This window comes from Podarcis cretensis, assembly GCF_951804945.1.
Source record: "Podarcis cretensis genome assembly, chromosome: 13".
Classification (NCBI taxonomy): Eukaryota; Metazoa; Chordata; class Lepidosauria; order Squamata; family Lacertidae; genus Podarcis; species Podarcis cretensis.
In genome coordinates this window covers 53,336,662-53,359,593 of record NC_137182.1, presented here as the reverse complement: position 1 = coordinate 53,359,593, position 22,932 = coordinate 53,336,662, and the positions used below count along the sequence as shown (strand labels likewise).

The window sequence follows — 22,932 nt, the reverse complement described above, 5'->3', positions numbered from 1 at the left end:
CAATTCCGGACAAAGTTCTCTGAATATGGCTTCGTCCACACCATCCTTTTAAAGCGCTTTGATTCCACTTTAAACCGCCGGCGCTTCCCCCCAAGGAATTATGGGAACTGACACCCAAGGGTGCCGAGAAGGCCATACATCTGGATTTCCCCGGGATTCCAATGACGAAATTAAGAAGAGTGACTAGTGGGGTGCCACAGGGTTCTGTCTTGGGCCCGGTCTTATTCAACATCTTTATCAACGACTTGGATGATGGACTCAAGGGCATCCTGATCAAATTTGCAGATGACACCAAACTGGGAGGGGTGGCTAACACCCCAGAGGACAGGATCACACTTCAAAACGACCTTGACAGATTAGAGAACTGGGCCAAAACAAACAAGATGAATTTTAACAGGGAGAAATGTAAAGTATTGCACTTGGGCAAAAAAAATGAGAGGCACAAATACAAGATGGGTGACACCTGGCTTGAGAGCAGTACATGTGAAAAGGATCTAGGAGTCTTGGTTGACCACAAACTTGACATGAGCCAACAGTGTGACGCGGCAGCTAAAAAAGCCAATGCAATTCTGGGCTGCATCAATAGGAGTATAGCATCTAGATCAAGGGAAGTAATAGGGCCACTGTATTCTGCTCTGGTCAGACCTCACCTGGAGTACTGTGTCCAGTTCTGGGCACCACAGTTCAAGAAGGACACTGACAAACTGGAACGTGTCCAGAGGAGGGCAACCAAAATGGTCAAAGGCCTGGAAACGATGCCTTATGAGGAACGGCTAAGGGAGCTGGGCATGTTTAGCCTAGAGAAGAGGAGGTTAAGGGGTGATATGATAGCCATGTTCAAATCTATAAAAGGATGTCACATAGAGGAGGGAGAAAGGTTGTTTTCTGCTGCTCCAGAGAAGCGGACACGGAGCAATGGCTCCAAACTACAAGAAAGAAGATTCCACCTAAACATTAGGAAGAACTTCCTGACAGTAAGAGCTGTTTGACAGTGGAATTTGCTGCCCAGGAGTGTGGTGGAGTCTCCTTCTTTGGAGGTCTTTAAGCAGAGGCTTGACAACCATATGTCAGGAGTGCTCTGATGGTGTTTCCTGCTTGGCAGGGGGTTGGACTCGATGGCCCTTGTGGTCTCTTCCAACTCTAGGATTATATATGATAAGTATCCGGGGAAATCTGGGCTCAACAACTTTCCTTTAGAAAAGCTTTTTGTGTCCGGATTTTTACTTCTTGAAATATGGGACCCTATCTCATCCGCCGCCCCTACTGCAGAGGCACAATTCCCAGAATCCTCTGGGAAGAGGGATCGATGGTTAAAGCACTCTGGGAACTATAGTACTACGAGGGGCAGGTGGGGGTCTCAACACTCGCAGCAAACTATAGCTCCCAGGACTCCCATGAGAGTCAATCTCACCTCCCAGGGAATTCTGGGAACTGTTGCTCTGTGTGGGGGGGAATAGAAGGCTCCCCTCTCGGCGTCATGAACAAACTACAGTTCCCATGATTCTCTGGGGGAAGCCGTGGCTGTTTAAAGTGGTATAGCACAGCGCTTTAATGGTACGAGGTGGAATCGGCCCACGCAACCCGCAACTTCTCTTCGATGTTAAGAGGAAGATTGGCAAACAAAGCAGCATCGCAGTCGGAAGAAGGAAACAGCAGCAATAATAATAATAATAATCATCATCAAGAATACCAATGGAGCACTAGGAACAGACAAGACAGATTTGGCCAGCAAAATAACACATTTAGAAAGAGGAAAGTACACTACACATAACGTTAAAAAAAAAAAATGAAGTCGAACAATGATTCTAATAAACTCCTCTTAACTCTAGCTTATGTCCTGTGGAGGAGAAAAGCAGAGTCCATAGCTAGGGTGTGGGGTCAGTAGCAGGGACCCCTGCTTTGCATGCAAAAGGTTCTGGGTTCGAATGTCCGGCTGTCAGAAAAGTCTGCCTGAGAGACTCTGCTGGTCAAAGGAGTCAAGTTCTGGGCTGAATGTGCCCCAGAGGATTCTGGGAATCCACAGCCCCCAAAGCATCTTGGGGATCCATAGCCGTGGTCCCCCTCCAGTGAATTATGGGAGGGAACTCTAGTTTGTTCAGGGTTTGATCATTGCTAATGAGCCACGCTACAACTCCCAGCAGCCCCTAACAAATTACAACTTTGTGGTATTAAGGTATAAAGCACATCGGAAGCAAATTCTTTTCCCCAAATAATTCTGGGCACTGTAGTTTTTAACCCCTCGCGGCCTCAGCAAACTACAGTTCCCAGAATCCTTTGGGGAAAAGGGCGCGCTTTTAAGGGACGGTGCATTTATGCAGCCCGAGAGGTGCATAGCAGGCGTAACAGCTTTTTCTGCTCCTAATTCGCAGACTTTCTCGCCTGCCTTACTCAAGCACCGAGTTTTTGCACCGCTTCCCAGGCGGCACAAAAAGGAACATATAAACTAAGAAGGCAAGAGACTAGACATGGCTTGGAAATTCTGCTTTTACTATCACGGCTCTGCCTGCAGAGCCGTACATCAGCTTTTGGGGTTTCTTCTCTAACCCCCAAGAGGGGAGTAGCGCCTAGTGGGTTTATATCTTGGGAGTTGGGGGCATGAACCAAGAATGTTTGCTCAGTATCTCCCCCGCCCTGATTCTGAATAATAATCAGCTCTCAATCTAAACATTCGAAACTCGCCAAATTATCTAAATTTCAGGGTTTGGATCCGGCAGACGTCTGAATGTTTCTTTTTTTAGATATAATTATTTGCAGGAACCTCTTTAAATCATGAAAAAATGCAGTCACCCAGAATGCATAGCTGCCAACGTTTCCCTTTTTTTAAGGGAAATTCCTTTATTCCGAATAGGATTCCTTGCAAGAAAAGTTGACAGCTATGCAAGAATGTGACGCGCACCATTTAGGGCGTCGGATATTCTGAGTTTCAGACACCGAAAAGGTCCAGCTCTCAGGTGCAGGACAGAGATGATTCCACTCAGATACCTGAGCGCAGAATCTGCTGGTCGGCGGATTTCTGGATCCGGCCAAAACGCTCCCCGCTCAGCAGAGACCGGCGTAAGGGCCTTCAAGGACTTTGTAGCGGATCTTCGTGTTGGTGATGGCGCCATGTTTCTGCCGCAGGTGCAGCCGCAGCTGGCTTTTGTGGCGGAAGCGGACGTCGCATTTCTCGCACTGCGGAAAACAGACAGGTGTCAAGGCGGGCGCCTACGTCCCAGAGTGCTGCAGGGCGGCTTTCCCCAACCCGGTGCCCCGCAAAGGACCTTAAGGTCCATGAATAACCATAGTTTAGGGGTCCTGGGCCCTAAGGAAGCCAGACTATCCTCCACCAGGGCCAGGGCCTTCTCAGTGGTGGCTCCGACCTGGTGGAATGCTCTGTCCCATGAGACCAGGGCCCTGCAGGATTTAACTTCTTTCTGCAGGGCCTGTAATACAGAGCTATTCCACCTGGCTTTTAATTTGAATTCAGCCTGATCTTTTATTTCCCTTCTCTTCCTTCCCCCTTCCCCTTTTTATGAACATCACCCGCTCTGAAACCCCACAGCTAATTCTCCCCTGGCCTCCTCGCTGGCCCAAATAGGACTAATTCAGCCAGCTAGCCCTGGGGATTATCTAATACAGTCGTACCTCAGGTTAACTCAGTTCATTCTGAAGGTTCGTTCTTAACTTGAAACTGTTCTTTACCTGAAGCACCACTTTAGCTAATGGGGCCTCCTGCTGCCGCCGGAGCATGATTTCTGTTCTCATCCTGAAGCAAAGTTCTTAACCTGAAGCACTATTTCTGGGTTAGCGGAGTCTGTAACCTGAAACACTATTTCTGGGTTAGCGGAGTCTGTAACCCAAGGTACCACTGCACTTATTAGATGGATTTCCCCCATTTTGATTTCTGAACTTTGAATTTTATTGTCATTCATGATTTTATACTGTCTTTTATGCTGCTGCTAAGTTGTACAGTCATACCTTGGGTTACAGGCGCTTCGGGTTGGGCGCTTTCGGGTTGTGCATCGCGCCAAACCCGGAAGTACCAGAATGGGTTACTTCTGGGTTTTGGCGCATGCGCAAAAGCACTAACTCGCCCTTTGCGCATGCATGCGCAGAAGTGCCAAATCGCGACCCGCACGTGTGCAGACGCAGCGCTGCGGGTTGTGAACACTGTGGGTTGCGAATGTGCATGCTGCACGGATCACGTTTGCAACCTGAGCGTCCACTGTATTGTCCTGGAGGAGGGTCAAGATATTAACTGATATGCATGAAATTTCATATATAGCTATATACAGTGGTGCCTCGCAAGACGAAAAGAATCCGTTCTGCGAGTCTCTTCGTCTAGCGGTTTTTTCGTCTTGCGAAGCAAGCCCATTGACGGCTTAACGGATTAGCGCTATTAGCGGTTTAGCGGCTTTTAGCGGCTTATCGGCTTAGCGGCTTAGAAAAAGGGGGGGAGGGGAAAAAACCCGCAGGAACTCGCAAGACATTTTCGTCTTGCGAAGCAAGCCCATAGGAAATTCGTTTTGCAAAGCACCTCCAAAACGGAAAACTCTTTCGTCTTGCGGGGCACCACTGTAATCCCTAGTGTAGTAAGATAAGGCCTTTGGAGGAGACATTTAAAAATAAATAAATTATGAACCGCTCTAGTAGGGCAGTAATTGTTCCTTGATAATTTGTCCCCCGCCCCACTCCATGATGGAACCTGGGGTGCACCGCCCCCCGTCCCCCCTTCCTACGCCCCTGGTCACCAAGACATGTTTCTCGTCCACCACACCAAACACACCATGAAAAAGCTCCTTCTCCACTCACATGATAAGGCTTCTCTCCCGTGTGGATACGGAGGTGGCTCTTCAGGGTCTGGAGGTGCCGAAATCGACTCCCGCACGTCCCACAGGGGTAGGGCTTCTCCCCGGTGTGGATCAGGACATGGGCTCTCAAATGAGCAACCTGGGAGAAGGAAGGAGGAATGACCGACGGGTGGACAGCTCTGCGGTTTGTGATAGGAATTTTGAGGTCTTCGATATATGGTAATGTTCATAACTGTACCAACCAACCACATACATAGATCAGCACAGGAAGGCCAATCTGGAACCATTTTGATTCCCAAACTGACCAAATGTTTTCTCTGCAAGGTCAAAGTGGAAAAGCCTCCCCATTGTCTTTTCCTTCACAAATCCTGTCTTAAGGGTATGTCTGTGTTTGAATAGGGTGTGAGCCTGTGACCTGGCCCAGGAACTAAGTATTTATCCTTACAAAAGACTGGCCAGGCTACCCAGGAAATCCAATCAAGTAACCTGCCAGACAGGAGATAAACAACAGGAGAAAAACAATATTCAAATTTCTGTTTTAGACCGCCTTTTCTGTGATGTATGTATGATGTTTCTGGGGGTGGTCTTGATCTACAGGGTGGGCAATTTCAAAAGTCTTTATAAGGCCTTGCAAGCCATTTTTCTGGGATTCTCCTCTCTCCTGCGTGTGAGGGGAGCACCCTGTTGCAACAGATCAATAAAGATCAAGCTTACTAGCTGCTTTGCTTCTCCATATTCTCTGGTTGGCCTCTGTTATTCTCTCCTACCAATAGGGAACCTATGTAAGGACTCTATATGGGCTCTTGGAAACCCCATAAGGGAAGAAGGGGAATTTTTGTTTACAACAGGTTCTATGACTGCATACCTTCAGCCTCCAGGATAGCACAGGCTGCAGGTGTAAATAAAGGAAATCTGGGTGCGGGAACTAACCAAATTGATCAATCAGCTGAACCTGGATGGCAGAACCCAACTGCCCCTCAACCAGGGTGCAATACCAGCTGCCACCATGTGGGGGAGCCCTTCGCTGGGGCAAATAGGGAGGAACCCAGCATAGAGAGGGTGATTCATGGGCGGCCACCCACATTATTATTATTATTATTATTATTATTATTATTACAGTCAAACCTCTTGTTATGTTTAAAGGTAAAGGTAAAGGTACCCCTGCCCGTACAGGCCAGTCTTGACAGACTCTAGGGTTGTGCGCTCATCTCACTTAAGAGGCCGGGAGCCAGCGCTGTCCGGAGACACTTCCGGGTCACGTGGCAAGCGTGACGAAGCTGCTCTGGCGAACCGGCACCAGAGCAGCACACGGAAACGCCGTTTACCTTCCCACTATAAAGCGGTACCTATTTATCTACTTGCACTTAAGGGTACTTTCGAACTGCTAGGTGGGCAGGAGCTGGGACCAAACGACGGGAGCTCACCCCGCCGCGGGGATTCGAACCGCCGACCATGCAATCGGCAAGTCCTAGGCGCTGAGGTTTTACCCACAGCGCCACCCGCGCCCCAGGTGTTATGTTTTTTGTTGTTGTTGTTTAGTCGTTTAGTCGTGTCCGACTCTTCGTGACCCCATGGACCAGAGAACGCCAGGCACTCCTGTCCTCCACTGCCCCCCGCAGCTTGGTCAGACTCATGCTGGTAACCTCGAAAACACTATCCAATGTTTACTGCAGGTTAAATCTTTTCAGGTTGCATCCCACAGTGACCCAGAAGTACCGGAAAGGGTTACTTCTGGGTTTCGCCGCTCGTGCATGCGCACATGCTCAAAATGGCGTCACGCGCATGCGCAGAAGTAGCAAATTGCGACCCGCACAGATGCGGGTTGCGTTCTTTTCATGTTGTGAATGGGGCTCCGGAATGGTACCACTGCATTATTATTTGATACCCCGCCCATCTGGCTGGGTTTCCCCAGCCACTCTGGGTGGTTTCCAGCAAAATATTAAAAACACAATAAAACATCAAACTTCCCTAAACAGGGCTGCCTTCAGATGTCTTCTAAAAGTCAGATAGTTGTTTATTTCCTTGACATCTGAAGGGAGGGCGTTCCACAGGATGGGCACCACCACCAAGAAGGCCCTCTGCCTGGTTCCCTGTAACCTCACTTCTTGCAGGGAGGGAGCCGCTAGAAGGCCCTCGGAGCTGGACCTCAGTGTCTGGGCAGAACGATGGGGGTGGAGACGCTCCTTCAGGTATACTGGACCGAGGCCGTTTAGGGCTTTCAAGGTCAGCACCAACACTTTGATGAAAACATCTTGGACGTTTGCTTGGAAACGTCCTGGGAGCCAATGTAGGTCTTTCTGGACCAGTGTTATGTGGTTTCGGCAGCCGCTCCCAGTCACCAGTCTAGCTGCCACATTGTGGATTAGTTGTAGTTTCTGGGTCACCTTCAAAAGCAGCCCCACGTAGAGCGCATGGCAGTAGTCCAAGCGGGAGATAACCAGAGCATGCGCCACTCTGCCAAGACAGTGCGGGCAGGGAGGGTCTCATCCTGCGTACCAGATGGAGCTGGTAGATGGCTGCCCTGGATACAGAACTGACCTGCGCCTCCATGGACAGCGCTGAGTCCAGAATGACTCCCAGGCTGCGCACCTGGTCCTTCAGGGGCACAGTTGCCCCATTCAGGACCAGGGAGTCCTCCACACCTGCCAGGTATCTCTCCCCACTTTTTTGTTTACCTGCACAAAACGAGATCCGCAGGTCTCACACTTGTAGGGCTTCTCCCCGGAGTGAATACGCAGGTGAGTCTTGAGATTGGCCGGGCGGTTGAACTGGGCGCCGCAAATCCCACAGTGGTACGGCTTCTCTCCTAAGCGTGACAGGTAGCAGTGGCACAGGTGAGGCTTCAGGGGCCGGTCACACTATTCTGAATGCCCCCCTCACCCACCGATAGGGGACTCCATCTCCCCATTCTGAATAGACTCCTGGAAGGGACCCCCAAAGGTCATCCAGCCTAACCCCCTGCAATACAGGCATCTCAGCTACAGCATCCATGACAGATGGCCGTCCAACATCTGCTTAAAAACCTCCAGGGAAGGAGAGTTCACCACTTTCCAAGGGAATCCGTTCCCCTGTCGAACAGCTCTTACTGTCAGAAAGTTCTTCCTAATATTTAGTCGGAATCTCCTTTCTTGAAACTTGAAGCCACGGGTTCGAGTCCTACCCTCCAGAGCAGGAGAAAACAAGCTTGCTCCCTCCTCCATGGGGCAGCCCTTCGGGTATTTGAAGATGGCCTTCATGCCTCCTCTTCTCCTGGCTAAACATACCAAGCTACTTCAACCATTCCTCATTGGCAGCATCGCCCTTGAGCCAGTGTCACCAACTGGACTCATGCGCTTCAACCCCGACTGGGCTAGGCGAGCTGGGTAGCACTTCCAGAGACCACCAGGTCAAAGTGCTGTGGACTCACAGCTTAGAGTTGTGAGCACCGGATTCACTTCCACAATACAGTCGTCGCACAGCAGAGTATAGCAGAGTCTGGCAGAGTATAAATGACTCGGAGAGCAGCTCTGTAGAATATCTTCTTTTATTCTATAACTATAACTATAATACAAAACTATATACAGAGCTAAATGGGTCTAAGCATAAATGAATGCTGCACTGAGTGTCTGCAGCTGCTCTTAGCAGCAACCTTATCTCTACACACGATCTCTAACACTCAGTCTCTCTCTCTCTCTCCGACACACTGACTGACTGACTGACTGACTGACTTGGTGCTGGAGCTGAATAAGTAGAAAGCAGAACACTGCTCCTCCTCTCTGGAGAATCAGCAGACTCGTCAGGAGATTCTTGGATATGGGAGGGGTGAAATCTCCTCACTCATATGGCTTGGTTTCCAGACCCTTGACCGTCTTCTTCGCCCTCCTCTGCACACCTTCCAGCTTATCAATATCCTTAAATGGTGGTGCCCCAAACTGGACTCCAGGTGGGCTCTAACCAAGGAAGAGAAGAGCAGGACTATTCCTTCCCTTGATGTGGGAACTAGACTTCTGCGGATGCAGATTAGAATACCATTAGCTTCTTTTGCTGGGTGTTCCAACAGGCCGGGGCCAGAGCTGAAAAGGCCCTGCCCCTGGTTGAGTCCAATCTAACCTCACTGGGTCTCAAGACTTCCAAAGTGTTGTTATTTACCGTATTTTTCGCCCCATAGGGCACACCGGCCCATAGGGCGCACCTAGTTTTTTTGGGGGGGGGGGAAATAAAGAATTTTTTTTTCCCAGGCGCGGGGCTGGGGCGGGGGAGACCCGAGCTTCCCCTGACCCAGCGCCCAGAACAGGCTGCTATCCGCAAGCCTAGGGAGCCCGGCGGGAAGTCGCACCGGGCTCCCAAGGGTTGCGGAGAGCTGCCCGAAGCCTGGAGAGCGAAAGGGGTCAGTGCGCACCGACTCCTCTTGCTCTCCAGGCTTCAGCGAAAGCGCCTGCATTCACCCCATAGGACGCACACACATTTCCCCTTCATTTTTGGAGGCGGGAAAAGTGCGTCCTATAGGGCGAAAAATACGGTAGGTACGAGGGTCCTAGGCCGCATGTACTCAGTGGCGTAGCGTGGGTTGTCAGCACCAGGGGCAAGGCAAGTAATTTGCGCCCCCTAACCCGTGGATTTGCACCCCCTAACCCTAACCCCCAGATGTTGCGCCCGGTGCGGCCGGCCCCCCCCTGCACTCCCCACGCTACGCCACTGCATGTACTGCTAGTAAGCCAGGTGTCCCCCATCTTATATTTGTCATTCTGGTTCTCCCTGCCTAAGTGCAGAACCTGACATTGGTCCCTGTTGAAGTTTAATTTATTGTTTTGATCCATATCGATATATCGATATACAGTCATACCTCGGGCTACAGTCGCTTCGGGTTGTGTTTTTTCGGGTTACGGACTGCCGAAACCTGGAAGTACTGGAACGGGTTACTTCTGGGTTTCGGCAGTCATGCATGCGCAGAAGCGCTAAATTGCACTTCGCGCATGCGCAGAAGCACCGAATCGCAACCCGCACGTGCGCAGACGCACCGCTGCAGGTTGCGAACGTGCCTCCCGCACGGATCACATTCGCAACCCGAGCGTCCACTGTATAGACATTTGAGTTTTATATGCACCGGCCCGGAGCCCATGTTCTGGATGAAAGCCCAGTTTAGACATTGTTCAAAGTAAAGCAAAACAAACCGGTATGCAGAGATCTGTGGCTTGCTAGGTTCCCTTTGTAGCGGAAGGCCGAGTTGCAGAAATGGCATTTATACGGCTTCTCCTCGTAGGCGCTTCCTGAGTCTGGGGGGCTCCTTCCTCCTCCTCCCCCCTCTTCTTCATCTTCCTCCAGGTATCCTAAGTCGCAGGCACTGTAGTCATAAGGGCCAGCTCCTGGGGAGTCACAAGCATGAGGCGTTTGGGTTTGCGCAAAAACACTCTCTCTGCCTCAGAATCCCTTTTTCATAGACTCATGGAATTGTAGAGTTGCAAGGGGTTAGGGTTAGGGGGTCATCTAGTCCAACCCGCTGCCATTCAGGAATATCGTACGGGATTCGAACCCGCAACTTGGCGTTATCAGCACCATGCTCTAACCAACTGACTCATCTATTATTATTATTATTATTATGTGTTAAAAAGGTGTTGCGATATGCAACTTCGCTTAGCCAAAAATGTGAAAACGAGGCGTTTGACCCTGTGCACGTTACGAGAAATTCGCACTAAAATCCTGGTGGATTTTCACGAGGCCCTTTTAGAAAAATAAATGAATTGCGAACTGATGCGGAGAGATGGAGACTTATTCATTGATTAAATTTATCAGTCCCTAAAGAACAATGGCAAGAGAAGTTGATGAACTATGCAGAACTGGCAAAAATGACGGAGAGACTAAGAGAAAAATGCAACAGAGACTTTGAAAAAGATTGGGAACCATTCCTATTATATTTGCAGAAACAAAGAAAGTCAACAGACTTGACGGCAGGGTTTAAATAAACATCCACATTATCAGCATTAGAAAATGTTTAGAAGATAGTGAAATATGATGGTGTATTTACTTTTATTTTTAGGTTTTTAGGATTGATGTTATTTTATTAATAACTTTTAAGAGATAGCAAAGTGGGTGAAAATAGAAACAAACGAGGAGCGGAAGTTGGGGGAAGTCTCGGAGGGGAGGGAGGAAGGAATATATATAGTAAATGTTAAGAAATTGAGATGTATGTAATGAATGGGGGAAAAAAGGAATTAAAAAAAAAATAAAATTATCAGTCACTTTTTTTTTAACCAGAAGAACTCAGAGCAACTTACAACATATAAATGGACAAAAGCATATGTTAGAACCAGCACAGGAGGAAAACTAATAATAGTAATAATAATAATAATAATAATAATAATAATAATAATAATAATAATAAAATTACTTATACCCTGCCCATCTGGCAGGGTTTCCCCAACCACTCAGGGCAGCTTCCAACAGGATATTAAAAACACGATAAAACATCAAACATTAAAAACTTCCCTAAACAGGGCTGCCTTCAGATATAATATAATAATAATAATTTATTATTTATACCCCGCCCATCTGGCTGGGTTTCCCCAGCCACTCTGGGCGGCTTCCAACAAAACTCTAAAATACAATAACCTATTAAACATTAAAAGCTTCCCTAAACAGGGCTGCCTTCAGATGTCTTCTAAAAGTCAGATAGTTGTTTATTTCCTTGACATCTGACGGGAGGGCGTTCCACAGGGCGGGCGCCACCACCGAGAAGGCCCTCTGCGATCTCGCTTTGGGAAAAAGCAGGGTTGAAACATCTCACCCCCTCAAGCAGGCTGCAGATAATTCGAAGCCTGGCAGATAAGGGATGCCTAAGGATGTCTAATGATGGCGCCAGGTGAGCCTCCCTGAGGACAGCATTCCACAAGTGGGGAGCCACCACCAAAAAGGCCCCATCCTCGTGTTGCGGCCCTCCCGGCCCTCCCAAGGAGGGGGCACACGAAGACAGGCGCCCGATGGCGACCACAGGGTCCGGGTTCGGTTCCTACGGGGGCAGATTGGAAAAGAAACAGAAACCGCCCCTTCCTACTCACCAGAACCACAGGGGTCTCCCTGCCCCATGGACGCGTCCTCTGGAGGGTGGGAGCAAAGGAGGGGGGCTGGCTGGTTGCAGGCGGAGCAGTGGGGCTGAGAGGACGGCAGCCTGGGCAAGAGCGGAAGGAAGGAAGGGTCAGAGCCAGGCAGAAAACGTTCTTCCTATTTATAGCCAGTCTTTCATCACAGTAGAAAAAAGACAAAGGACCGAGGAATTACACAAAACAAATGAAATAGCGTGAAAATCCCTGAAATGAGAAGTACAGTGGTACCTCGGGTTACATACGCTTCAGGTTACAGACTCCGCTAACCCAGAAATAGTGCTTCAGGTTAACAACTGTTCTTCAGGATGAGAACAGAAATCGGGCTCCGGCGGCAGCAGGAGGCCCCATTAGCTAAAGTGGTGCTTCAGGTAAAGAACAGTTTCAAGTTAAGAACGAACCTTCAGAATGAACTGAGTTAACCTGAAGTACCACTGTATTAGATAGTCACCAGGGCTAGCTGGCTGAATTAGTCCTATTTGGGCCAGCGAGGAGGCCAGGGGAGAATTAGCTGTGGGGTCTCAGAGCGGGTGATGTTCATAAAAAGGGGAAGGGGGAAGGAAGAGAAGGGTGGTGCTTCAGGTTAAGAACAGTTTCAGGTTAAGAACGGACCTCCAGAACGACTTAAGTACTTAACCCGAGGTACCGCTGTAATCAACTAGAAATAAGTTTTTAACATCAGCAGTAACATCTAGACCAAAGGAGCATTTCAGCCCTGTTCTTGGGTTTGTTTCAAAATCTAAAACAGTTTATCTTTTATTCCTTTCTTTGAATTTGTGCTATCACCTTGCCAACAAAGGACCGTATAGTTAAAGCTCTGGTTTTCCCAGTAGTGATGTATGGAAGTGAGAGCTGGACCATAAAGAAGGCTGATCGCCAAAGAATGGATGCTTTTGAATTCTGGTGCTGGAGGAGACTCTTGAGAGTCCCATGGACTGCAAGAAGATCAAACCTCTCCATTCTGAAGGAAATCAGCCCTGAGTGCTCACTGGAAGGACAGATCCTGAAGCTGAGGCCCAATACTTTGGCCACCTCATGAGAAGAGAAGACTCCCTGGAAAAGACCCTGATGTTGGGAAAGATGGAGGGCGCAAGGAGAAGGGGATGACGGAGGACGAGATGGTGGGACAGTGTTCTCGAAGCTACCAGCATGAGTTTGACCAAACTGCGGGAGGCAGTGGAAGACAGGAGTGCCTGGTGTGCTCTGGTCCAGGGGGTCACGAAGAGGCGGACACAACTAAACGACTCAACAACAACAACATGTCTAAAACCTGCCATTTCGGTTTTCAAACCCTTTTTGTAAACTCAGGGGAGCGTTTCAGCCCTGTTCTTGCGTTTGTTTAAAAACATTTAAAGTTTACGATTTCTCGATTTCCTTCTGAGGAAACTGAATAGTCCAGTGAAACGAGATTTGTAGCCGGCATCTCGTTAAGGCTTTGTTCAGTTCTAGGTTTTTCTGATTTATCCCCTTAAACTTTTTGATTTTTGTTATTTAGTTTAATTCTATAAGATAATATTTCTAGTCGATTACTTCTGGTTTCAGGGATTTTCACAGTCTTTCATCACAGGTCTCAGAGCAGGCGCGGCAGCAGGAGGCCCCATTAGCTAAAGTGGTGCTTCAGGTTAAGAACAGTTTCAGGTTAAGTATGGACCTCTGGAACGAATTAAGTACTTAACCCGAGGTACTACTGTAATAATTTCTTATTTATACCCAGCCACTCTGGGCGCCTTCCAACAGAACACTAAAATACAATAACCTATTAAACATTAAAAGCTTCCCTAAACAGGGCTGCCTTCAGATGTCTTCTAAAAGTCTGGTAGTTGTTTATCTCTTTGACATCTGGTGGGAGGATGTTCCACAGGTCGGGAGCCACCACCGAGAAGGCCCTCTACCTGGTTCCCTGTAACTTGGCTTCTCACAGCGGCGGAACCGTATCTTAAATTTTAGAAATGTACATCCAGTTTTTTTCTCTTTAAATTTTTGGGGGGCTACCAAGAGAGTGGGGCCCTAAGCTATAGCTTGTTTAGCTTATACTGCACCCAGCTGACCTCTGCCTGCTGTCCTACCCCCCCCCCCCCAAGAGGAAACTAAACACCATTTTCCCAACCTGCAGGCCGCAGTCCATCTGTAAAGCCCCTACTGGCTCCCTGACCTGTGACGGTGGCTTCCGTTCCCGGGGTCTCGATCCTGGCCGGCCTGGCCGTGCGATTCGGGGGGGTCCGGCCTCCCCTCACGCAGCATGGAGTTGAGGACGATGAAGCGATACTTCTTCCAGTGGCAGGCTTTGGGGTCCGCACCTGGGGGGGCGCAGCCGCTGGACTCGCGGGGGGAGGCTGGATGGCCCGGAGGGGACTGGTCCCCGGCCCCCGGCGACATTGCAGACCCCAATTCCTTGTCCTTCGGGCAGTAGGGAGCCGGCAGAGGGCAGCTGGAGGCCCCAGCGACGGCGGGGGGTTCTTCTTGGCCCTCCCTTGGGAAACTGGGGGCAAGGGACCCCCCGGCGTCTTCCAGGGGTCTGTGGCGGAGGAAGGTGGGCGCTGGGGGGGTCAGGAAGAAGGTCACCCGGTCGTAGCTGCGTAAGAACATCAGAACAGAAGAAAGTCAGAAGGGCTAGCGTCCCGTTCAAACCCACAGGCAGAATTTGAACACAGGACCTCTGACTCTCAGCAACTGGGATTATTCAGAAGCATTTGCCGCCCCCCGACTGAGGCAGCGGAGCTTAGCCATTCTGGCTAGTTGCCTTCAATGGCTGGCTGCTCTGTGAATCTGCCTGGACCACCTCTTTTTAAGCCGTCCTGTGGCAGTGAGTTCCACTGGGCTGCATGGGGAAAAATGCTTTGTCTGCCCTGAACCAGTGAAGGAGGAAGTGGGATTGGGCTTCTGAATTAAAGAAGCCTTTGTTGTCATCTTCCCAGACTTCCACGGCTGCCGTTAAGATGAGGAAGGGCCCCTCTCCGGTCTGCTTCAATAATAATAATAATAATAATAATAATAATAATAATAATTTTAATTATACCCCACCCTCCCCAGGCTAACGCCAAATATAAAAACAATTGATTGAAATACAACTTCAAAAACAAGATTAAAATACAACATTAAAAACATTAAAATGCAGCCTCATTTCAGTGGAAACTCAATCTAAAACTTTTTGGGGGACGAAAACGTCAAGTCTTCACCAAGGCTAACTATCCAGACTGGTCCTAGCACCCGCTCAAAGCTTATTCCTTAGGCAAGCCTCCCAGATATATTTTAAGAACGACAGAGTGCTTATATTTTGACGAATTTCACACCCACGTTTGATTTCACTGGCCCCTATCTGGTCCGGCAGCGTCTTGCTCTCACAGCGACCAACCAGATTCCCACGATGAGAAACCCCCAGGGAGGATTCAAACACAAGACCCTGCTCCCTTTCTGCGTTTTCCAGCCACCGGGACTCAGAAGTACTTGCTGCCTCTAATTATGGAGGCAGAGAATAGCCGTTCTGGCTAATATCCCCCCCCCTTAGCCTTTTCGAACTGGTCCAGTCCTCTTTCAAAGCCATCCAAGTTGGCGGCGGTCGCTGCCTCAAGTGGCAGGGAGTTCCGCAGTTCCTCTGCCTAAAAAAGTGCTTCGTTGCGCCTGCCTCGAATCTTCCAACCCATTTCTCTGTGGTTTGTTCTCTGGCATAGCTGTCAACTTACAGATTTGAAAATAAGGGACCAGCAGCCTCGAAAATAAGGGATCAGCAGCCTCAAAAATAAGGGATTTTCTGAGCACAGGTATGTTCAACTTCTGAGCCCCTCCGAGCCAAAGGCAGAAAGCCCAGCCAGCAGCCAAATGAAGCCTCAAGTGGTGGTTCCCACAGCGCAGCAACCCGGCAAAGGGGATGCAGCAAGGAAAACCACCGTCCCCTCTCCGCTGGGAAGCGCTGAGCAAAGGCGAGTCCCCAGGCAACGCGGCCGATTTGATTGGCATAAGGCATGCAAGCCCCACCCCCCAGTCGTTCTTAGACTCCTTACTGGGTGAGCAACGCAGCCAAGCAACACAGTTGGCGCCTCCCTCCTCCCTGGCCGGCAGGGAGGGAGGGAGGGAGAGGAGCTGCTTCCTTTGAAACCCGGGAAATTTAAGGGACATCATCAATAAGGGACAGCAATGGGACATGGCGCTGGGATAAGGGACTGTCCCGCCAAATAAGGGACGGTTGACAGCTATGTTCTTTGGGGGCACCCCTCTTGCCCTCCCCACCTGCATACCTGGCCTGGATGAAGCGATGGCAACTCTCCACCACGTGCTCCATCTGCAGGTAAGAGGCAGCAGCCAGAACCGCGGGCACGGTGCCCGGTGTGAGGACCAGGTGGGACGTGTACATGAAGTCAAGGAGGGCCTGGAAGCCGGCGGGCTCGATGGAACTGGGCAAGGTGAGCACGCTGACCTCGTGGCCCCCCTGGCCCAGGAAGATGGAGTAGAAAAACCCGCTGCGAAGGGCACAGAGAAGAAGGAGAGGGGTCAGGGCAAGAGGACCGCAAGTCCCAGCATGCATCGCTCCTGCAGGCGGAGGAGAAGGGACCGCAGTTCCCAGCATGCTCTAGTTGCGGCCATGTTCTATGACGGGGTGTGGGGCATTCATATAGTGCAAACCATGGTTTTCTTTGCAAGACTGTGGTTCTGGAGCACCCTGGTTAGGATTTGTGAATATTATTATTATTAATAATAATAATAATAATAATTATTATTATTATTATTATTATTTATACCCTGCCAATCTGGCTGGGTTTCCCCTGCCACTCTGGATGGCTCCCAACAGCATAATAAATAATAATAATAATAATAATAATAATAATAATAATTTATTATTTATGCCCTGCCAATCTGGCTGGGTTTCCCCAGCCACTCTAGGCGGCTCCCAACAGAATAATAAATAATAATAATAATAATAATAATAATAATAATTTATTATTTATTCCCACCAATCTGGCTGGGTTTCCCCAGCCACTCTGGGTGGCTCCCAACAGAAATAATAATAATAATAATAATAATAATAATAATAATAATTTATTATTTATACCCACCAATCTGGCTGGGTTTCCCCAGCCACTCTGGGTGGCTCCCAACAGAAATAACAATAATAATAATAATAATAATAATAATAATAATTTATTATTTATACCCTACCAATCTGGCTGGGTTTCCCCAGCTACTTTGGGCGGCTCCCACCAGCATTATTATTATTATTATTAATAATAATAATAATAATAATTTATAACCTGCCAATCTGGCTGGGTTTCCCCAGCCACTCTGGGCGGCTCCCAACAGAATAATAATAATAATAATAATAATAATAATGTGATAAAATATCAAAACGAGACCCTTGCTGTTCCCAGGACATCACAGCTCCTGGATCTTCCCACGGCACGAATACTTTTATATTGTGCTGGAAGCCGCCCAGAGTGGCTGGGCCAACCCAGTCAGATGAGTGGCCAATAATAATAATAATAATAATAATAATTTTATTATTTGTAGCCTGCCCATCTGACCGGGGACTCAGCTACACTAGTCAACTTATAACGTTATAAGTGTGTTATGACTATGTGACACCACTGTAGAGTTGAAATCCGAAGTCAATGATAATTTCCATTGTGAGCTTCATAGGAGCCTACATAACACAAAACTCTGTTGCTGTAGGTAGGTTTTATTTTATTTGTTTTTTATCTTATATTCTGGAAATGTAAATGCAGTCCTCCCCCCTTTTTAATTTCTTTGGGGGCCCCCAAGAGAGTGGGGTCATAAGCCATGGGTAGGCAAACTAAGACCCAGGAGCCGGATCCGTCCCAATCGCCTCTCGTGCGTCCTCTGAGTCTCCTCTTTTCCAGGCTAAACACACCCAACTCCTTCAACTGTCCCTCATCAGGAACGGTTTCCAGACCCTTTTATAGTATGGGTAGGCAAACTAAGGTCCGGGGGCCGGATCCGTCCCAGTCATCTTCTCAATGTGGCCCGCAGATGGTCCAGGAATCAGGGTGAGTACAATGTGTGCTTTTATTTAAAACACATCTCTGGGTTATTTGTGGGGCCTGCCTGGTGTTTTTACATGAGTAGAATGTGTGCTTTTATGTAAAATGAATCTCTGGGTTATTTGTGGGGCATAGGAAATTCATTTTTTTTCTTTCCCCCCCAAAATATAGTCCGGCCCACCACAAGGTCTGAAGGTCAGTGGACCGGCCCCCTGCTGAAAAAGTTTGCTGACACCTTCCCTAAGCTAAAACTTGTTTAAAAGGTAAAGGGACCATTAGGTCCAGTCGTGGCCAACTCTGGGGTTGCGGCGCTCATCTCGCTTTATTGGCCGAGGGAGCCGGCGTACAGCTTCCGGGTCATGTGGCCAGCATGACTAAGCCGCTTCTGGCAAACCAGAGCAGCGCACGGAAACGCCGTTTACCTTCCCGCCACAGAGGTGCCTATTTATCTACTTGCACTTTGTGCTTTCGAACTTCTAGGTTGGCAGGAGCAGGGACCGAGCAACAGGAGCTCACCCCATCGCGGGGATTTGAACCGCTGACCTTCTGATCGGCAAGTCCTAGGCTTTGTGGTTTAACCCACAGCGCCACCCGCATCCCTAATTACCGTGGAATAGGGTGTCCCTATTTCCATCGGATGGAAATAGGGACACCCTATTCCACGGTAATTAGGGATGCGGGTGGCGCTGTGGGTGCTGTGGGTTAAAGCCTCAGCGCCTAGGGCTTGCCGATCGAAGGGTCGGCGGTTCGAATCCCTGCGGCGGGGTGCGCTCCCGCTGCTCGGTCCCAGCGCCTGCCAACCTAGCAGTTCGAAAGCACCTCTGGGTGCAAGTAGATAAATAGGGACCGCTTACCAGCGGGAAGGTAAACGGCGTTTCCGTGTGCGGCTCTGGCTCGCCAGAGCAGCGATGTCACGCTGGCCACGTGACCCGGAAGTGTCTCCGGACAGCGCTGGCCCCTGGCCTCTTAAGTGAGATGGGCGCACAACCCCAGAGTCTGTCAAGACTGGCCCGTACGGGCAGGGGTACCTTTACCTTTACCTTTATTTCCATCGGATAAATGTTGGAGGGTATCTAACCACACAGCTGGCTAATGTCCCATCTCTCCAGATGAGCATGAAGCGAAAGGTCTTGAATCTGGCACTGAACCAAGCGCTCCTCAGCCACACGCTCTTGTTGCTCCTTCTTGCGCTTGCCCTCCTGCGGACCCCCTTGGCCATGTGTGGCACAGACACACACAAGTAGGGTGGGACACTCACCTGCAAGCAGTGAGGACAGCTTTGTGGGCCTGCAACGGGCAACCCCTCACTCGCAAGGTGACGTCTGTGAGGAAGTGCCGTTTCCGGAGCTCATTCAGGTTCATCAGGACGTCGCCGGAGTGGCGCGTGAATTCGCGCACGTCGCTCTGGTCGCGTGGCCCGGCCATCGCGCCTGCGGGAGCGGGAAGAGCCTTAGAATCGGGGAGACCACCAAAGGTCCTCTAGCCCAACCCGCCGTTGCAGAACTCGAACCCGCAGCCCTGAGATTAAGAGCCTCCCACTCTGCTAAGCAATAAATATTGGACACAATATATAGAGGGAAGTCAGTTAACACACAAGGGACTCAAACCAGTTTAGAGGAATAGGAAGAATGCAGTGGTAAAAGGGGAAAAAGAAAGAGAGAATATGAAGGTAATGTGTTGCTATGAATTTTGTGTCTAGAAGATTTGAACGATGGTTTGTACTCCTTAAATAATATTGTGAGCTTGACAAGTATTTCTTTTTCTTTTTCCTTTCCTTTTTATATTTTCTTTTATGTATCGTTTTCTTTTTGGTACATGTGGGTGTAAGGATTAATTTGTTTTCTTTTTTTGTAATTTTTTTAATGCAGTAAAGATGATCTATAAAAGGAAAAGAAAGAAAAGAAACTAAACTAAAAGCATATACAGTTGCACCAAAAGCAGGAAAACTTCAAAGATCACACACACACACAGAGAGAGAGAGAAATCCACACACACACACACACAAAATATATATAGATTTGAATCTCTGGGAAAAAACTTTGGAAGAGTGATTTGAAATTCACAGCATGTTATTCATTGAAGGACAACTACCTGAAAATGATTTATAGATGGTATTTAACTCTGAGTAGACTAAAATGTTTAAGTCATAATCGGGTAAGTGCTGAGGATGTAATGAGGTTACGTTTTATCACATGTGGTGGACTTGTGAAAGGGCAAAAGAGTATTGGGAAATGATATATAATGAATTGAAAAAAAACGTTTAAAAGTACCTTTCAAAAAACAACAACACAGAGTCCTCTTTGCTGGGGATAATTCAGAGGGTGTAAAAAAAGACTATTTATGTATGCCATTACTGCGGCCTGTGTTTTGTTAGCCCCAAAATGGAAAACGAGCGAGGTCCCAAGAATGGCAACTTAAATTGATGGAATACACGCAACTTGCAGATTTAACATACAGAAAAAGAAGAACATGCATTTAGAGAAGATTGGAAAATGTTGACTGAATACATGGGTGAAAATTGTGTTCCTTTAAAAACACGCTGGTAGCATTAAGATAAATCCAGCAGTGTAAATAATAAGTTTTGATGGATGTAACAATGGTTTGGTTCATGTAAAACATGCAGGGATGTTTGGTATGCAAAATGAACCACGGAAGAGGAAGAAAGGAAGTCTTTGATTTAAGGTTGTTTAAATGGATATTTTGAAATGTAAATTAGAAAATTAGAGAGAGAGAGAGAGAGAGAGAGAGAGAGAGAGAGAGAATGAGCCTCACACTCTGTCGACTGAGCTGCCATGAGCTCGGGTGTCCTGGAGTCATATAGAGAACTCGAGAGAGGGGTACCCCAGCGGCCATCTAGTCCACCCCCCCCAATGCAATGATCACAGCTGAAGAACCCCTGACAGATGGCCACCTGAGCTCTGTTTAGAATCATCTATCAAAGGGGAGTCCACCGCACACAGGACAGCCTTCTCATGCCAGGGACTTAGCTCAGAGCTGGAGGGCAGAACCCAGGAGTCCTGGCTGTCTGCCGCCTCTTTGATCCTCCCGCCATTCATTTATTGAAGAACGCAGAAGTCCTGGCGCCCTGGCTTTTGCGGCCGCTTGCAGCTCCAAGAAGTCACGGAAAAACCCTCCCAGGAATCCCTAGTTCCCACGATCCCTTGCATCTGTAGAACCTAGCTCCCACGATCCAAAGTTCCCTGCATCAAATTTGTTGCATTTATTTAATGCATTTTTATCCTGCCTTCTTCCCGAGTCGGGATTCAAGGCACCTTCAAATATTTTGATGGATCAACCGACTGCATTTACATCTCGCCTTTTTCTCCAGTTTGCACAAAGGGGCGCGCATGGTTCTTTACCCCCCCCCCTCCTCATTTAACCCCCACGACAACCCTGCGAGACACGTGAAGCGGAGAGCCAGTGACAGGGAGCTTAACAGCCGAGTGGGGATTCGAACTCAGGTCTCTCCCGCGTCCCGGTCCGGTGCGTACGCGCCGTACATCCGAAGCACATTTCCATCTCCTCCAGAGAATCTCGGGCGCTGTCGTTGATTAAAGGGTGCTGGGAATTGTAGCTCTGCGAAAGGCTTCAACTTTAGTTCCCAGGGTTCTTAAACCTCAACGGGATTTCAGATTTGCCCACGCACTGTGCGTTCAAAGCCCCTTAAGAGTCCTGGAAACTGCAGCTCTCCAAAGCTCCTTGGAATCATCGCACCCCGAGGGGGAAACTACAGTTCCCAGGATTTTGATTTGATTTTTTTGAAATCATAATCATTTGATGTCACAAATATAAATTTATATTGATACAGTACAGTGGTACCTCGGGTTACATACGCTTCAGGTTACATACGCTTCAGGTTACAGACTCTGCTAACCCAGAAATAATACCTCGGGTTCAGGATGAGAACAGAAATCGTGCTCCGGTGGCGCAGCGACAGCAGGAGGCCCCATTAGCTAAAGTAGTGCTTCAGGTTAAGAACAGTTTCAGGTTAAGAACGGACCTCCGGAACGAATTAAGTACTTAACCCGAGGTACCACTGTACATTTTTTATTTTTAATGGAGTGTCCTTTACCTGCGCAATGCTGCGGAGATGCCTCTAATGTTCTGCGCCTTTGGGGGAGAAAAGCGCAAGGCGAGCGCATGAGACCATGGAAACCGAGACCGCCGCCTCTCCCCCCACCAAACCACCCCCGGGGGTCCCGTTTCCTCCCAGCCCACTGCTAAGAACCTAAGAAGACCCTGGACTCATCTAGTCCCCCCCCCCCCACAACTTATTTTCCCGGTGGGCCAAGCTGGTACCCACGATGGAGAAACGCGCAACCGGGACCCGCGCGCACGAGAAACTCTCCCCGCAGCGACTATCATCCAGACGCATTTACTGCCTCCGACAGGGGACGGCGCAGATCATAGCCCTCTTGGCTAGTGGTAGCCTCTCCTTCACACCTTGAACCCCGTTCCCCCCCCCCAGGAAAAAAAACCCCACCTGCCCTTCACCCCCTTTTGCGCGTCCTTGGGAACGCCTGGCTTTGAGTCCTTACCGCCCTGTCCCGCAGGGTCTTTCTTGGAGCCGCCTGCAAGTGCTGTCCCTGCCCGCTTCAGGTGGGGAGGGGGCCAGAGATCCAGCTGAACCCCCTTTCACCCCCCCCCTGAAGCCGCGGCGCCCCGAGAACCAGCCTCAGAGGACGGCCGGGCCGGTATGGCCTTTTTATAACGTCGGAGAGGAAACGGTGTTAAGTCACGCATCCTTCCTTTTCAAAGTTTGGCTCAGCTGTACTGGGAAGCAGAGAGAGGTGTGTCTGTGTGTTTTTTTTTGGGGGGGGGGCAGGAGTGGGTGTATTTATAGCGCTTTCAGGAAAAAGAGGGGGGGCGCTTACAACTCAGGGAGACTGCTCCGCGTCTTAGCCCACAACCCCAAAGATTTAAGCAAGACCCCCGCAAAAAATTCCTGGCTGCCTTCTTCCAGTTCGCCAAATCTTGATATCTTGCCAAACGCACTGAGTGGCGGGGGGGGGGGGGGTCCCTGCTTCAAAGCCCCCTGCCCAACCCCTAAGGCTTTTTCTAGACTTTGTTTCACGCTTC

The 22,932-nt window shown here is 49.1% G+C and overlaps 2 protein-coding genes across 3 annotated transcripts in view; both read right to left on the bottom strand.

Moving 5' to 3' along the window:
- LOC307202208 (monocarboxylate transporter 13-like) overlaps positions 1-22,932 on the bottom strand; it is a 148,676-nt gene that overhangs the window by 62,058 nt on the left and 63,686 nt on the right. The window lies entirely within an intron of this gene.
- BCL6B (BCL6B transcription repressor) lies at positions 1,163-22,528 on the bottom strand. The gene is made up of 9 exons (XM_079951963.1): positions 22,392-22,528; positions 19,112-19,283; positions 16,096-16,317; positions 14,016-14,435; positions 11,822-11,931; positions 9,941-10,132; positions 7,466-7,596; positions 4,792-4,929; positions 1,163-3,171 (listed from the first exon to the last, which is right to left on the bottom strand). The coding sequence occupies exons 2-9, from the start codon at positions 19,276-19,278 to the stop codon at positions 3,040-3,042; spliced, it is 1,512 nt and encodes a 503-aa protein (XP_079808089.1). The 5' UTR covers positions 19,279-19,283; positions 22,392-22,528; the 3' UTR covers positions 1,163-3,039.

What these genes read in the sequence shown, in the direction of transcription:
- BCL6B (XM_079951963.1), bottom strand. Translation starts at nt 19,278, where the DNA reads ATGGCCGGGCCACGCGACCAGAGCGACGTGCGCGAATTCACGCGCCAC. An exon ending in GGGAGACCCCTGTGGTTCTG is followed by an intron (nt 10,133 to 11,821) that starts GTGAGTAGGAAG and finishes GTGACTCCCCAG; the next exon opens with GAGCTGGCCCTTATGACTAC. An exon ending in CGGGAGAGAAGCCTTATCAT is followed by an intron (nt 3,172 to 4,791) that starts GTGAGTGGAGAA and finishes TGTTTTCCGCAG; the next exon opens with TGCGAGAAATGCGACGTCCG.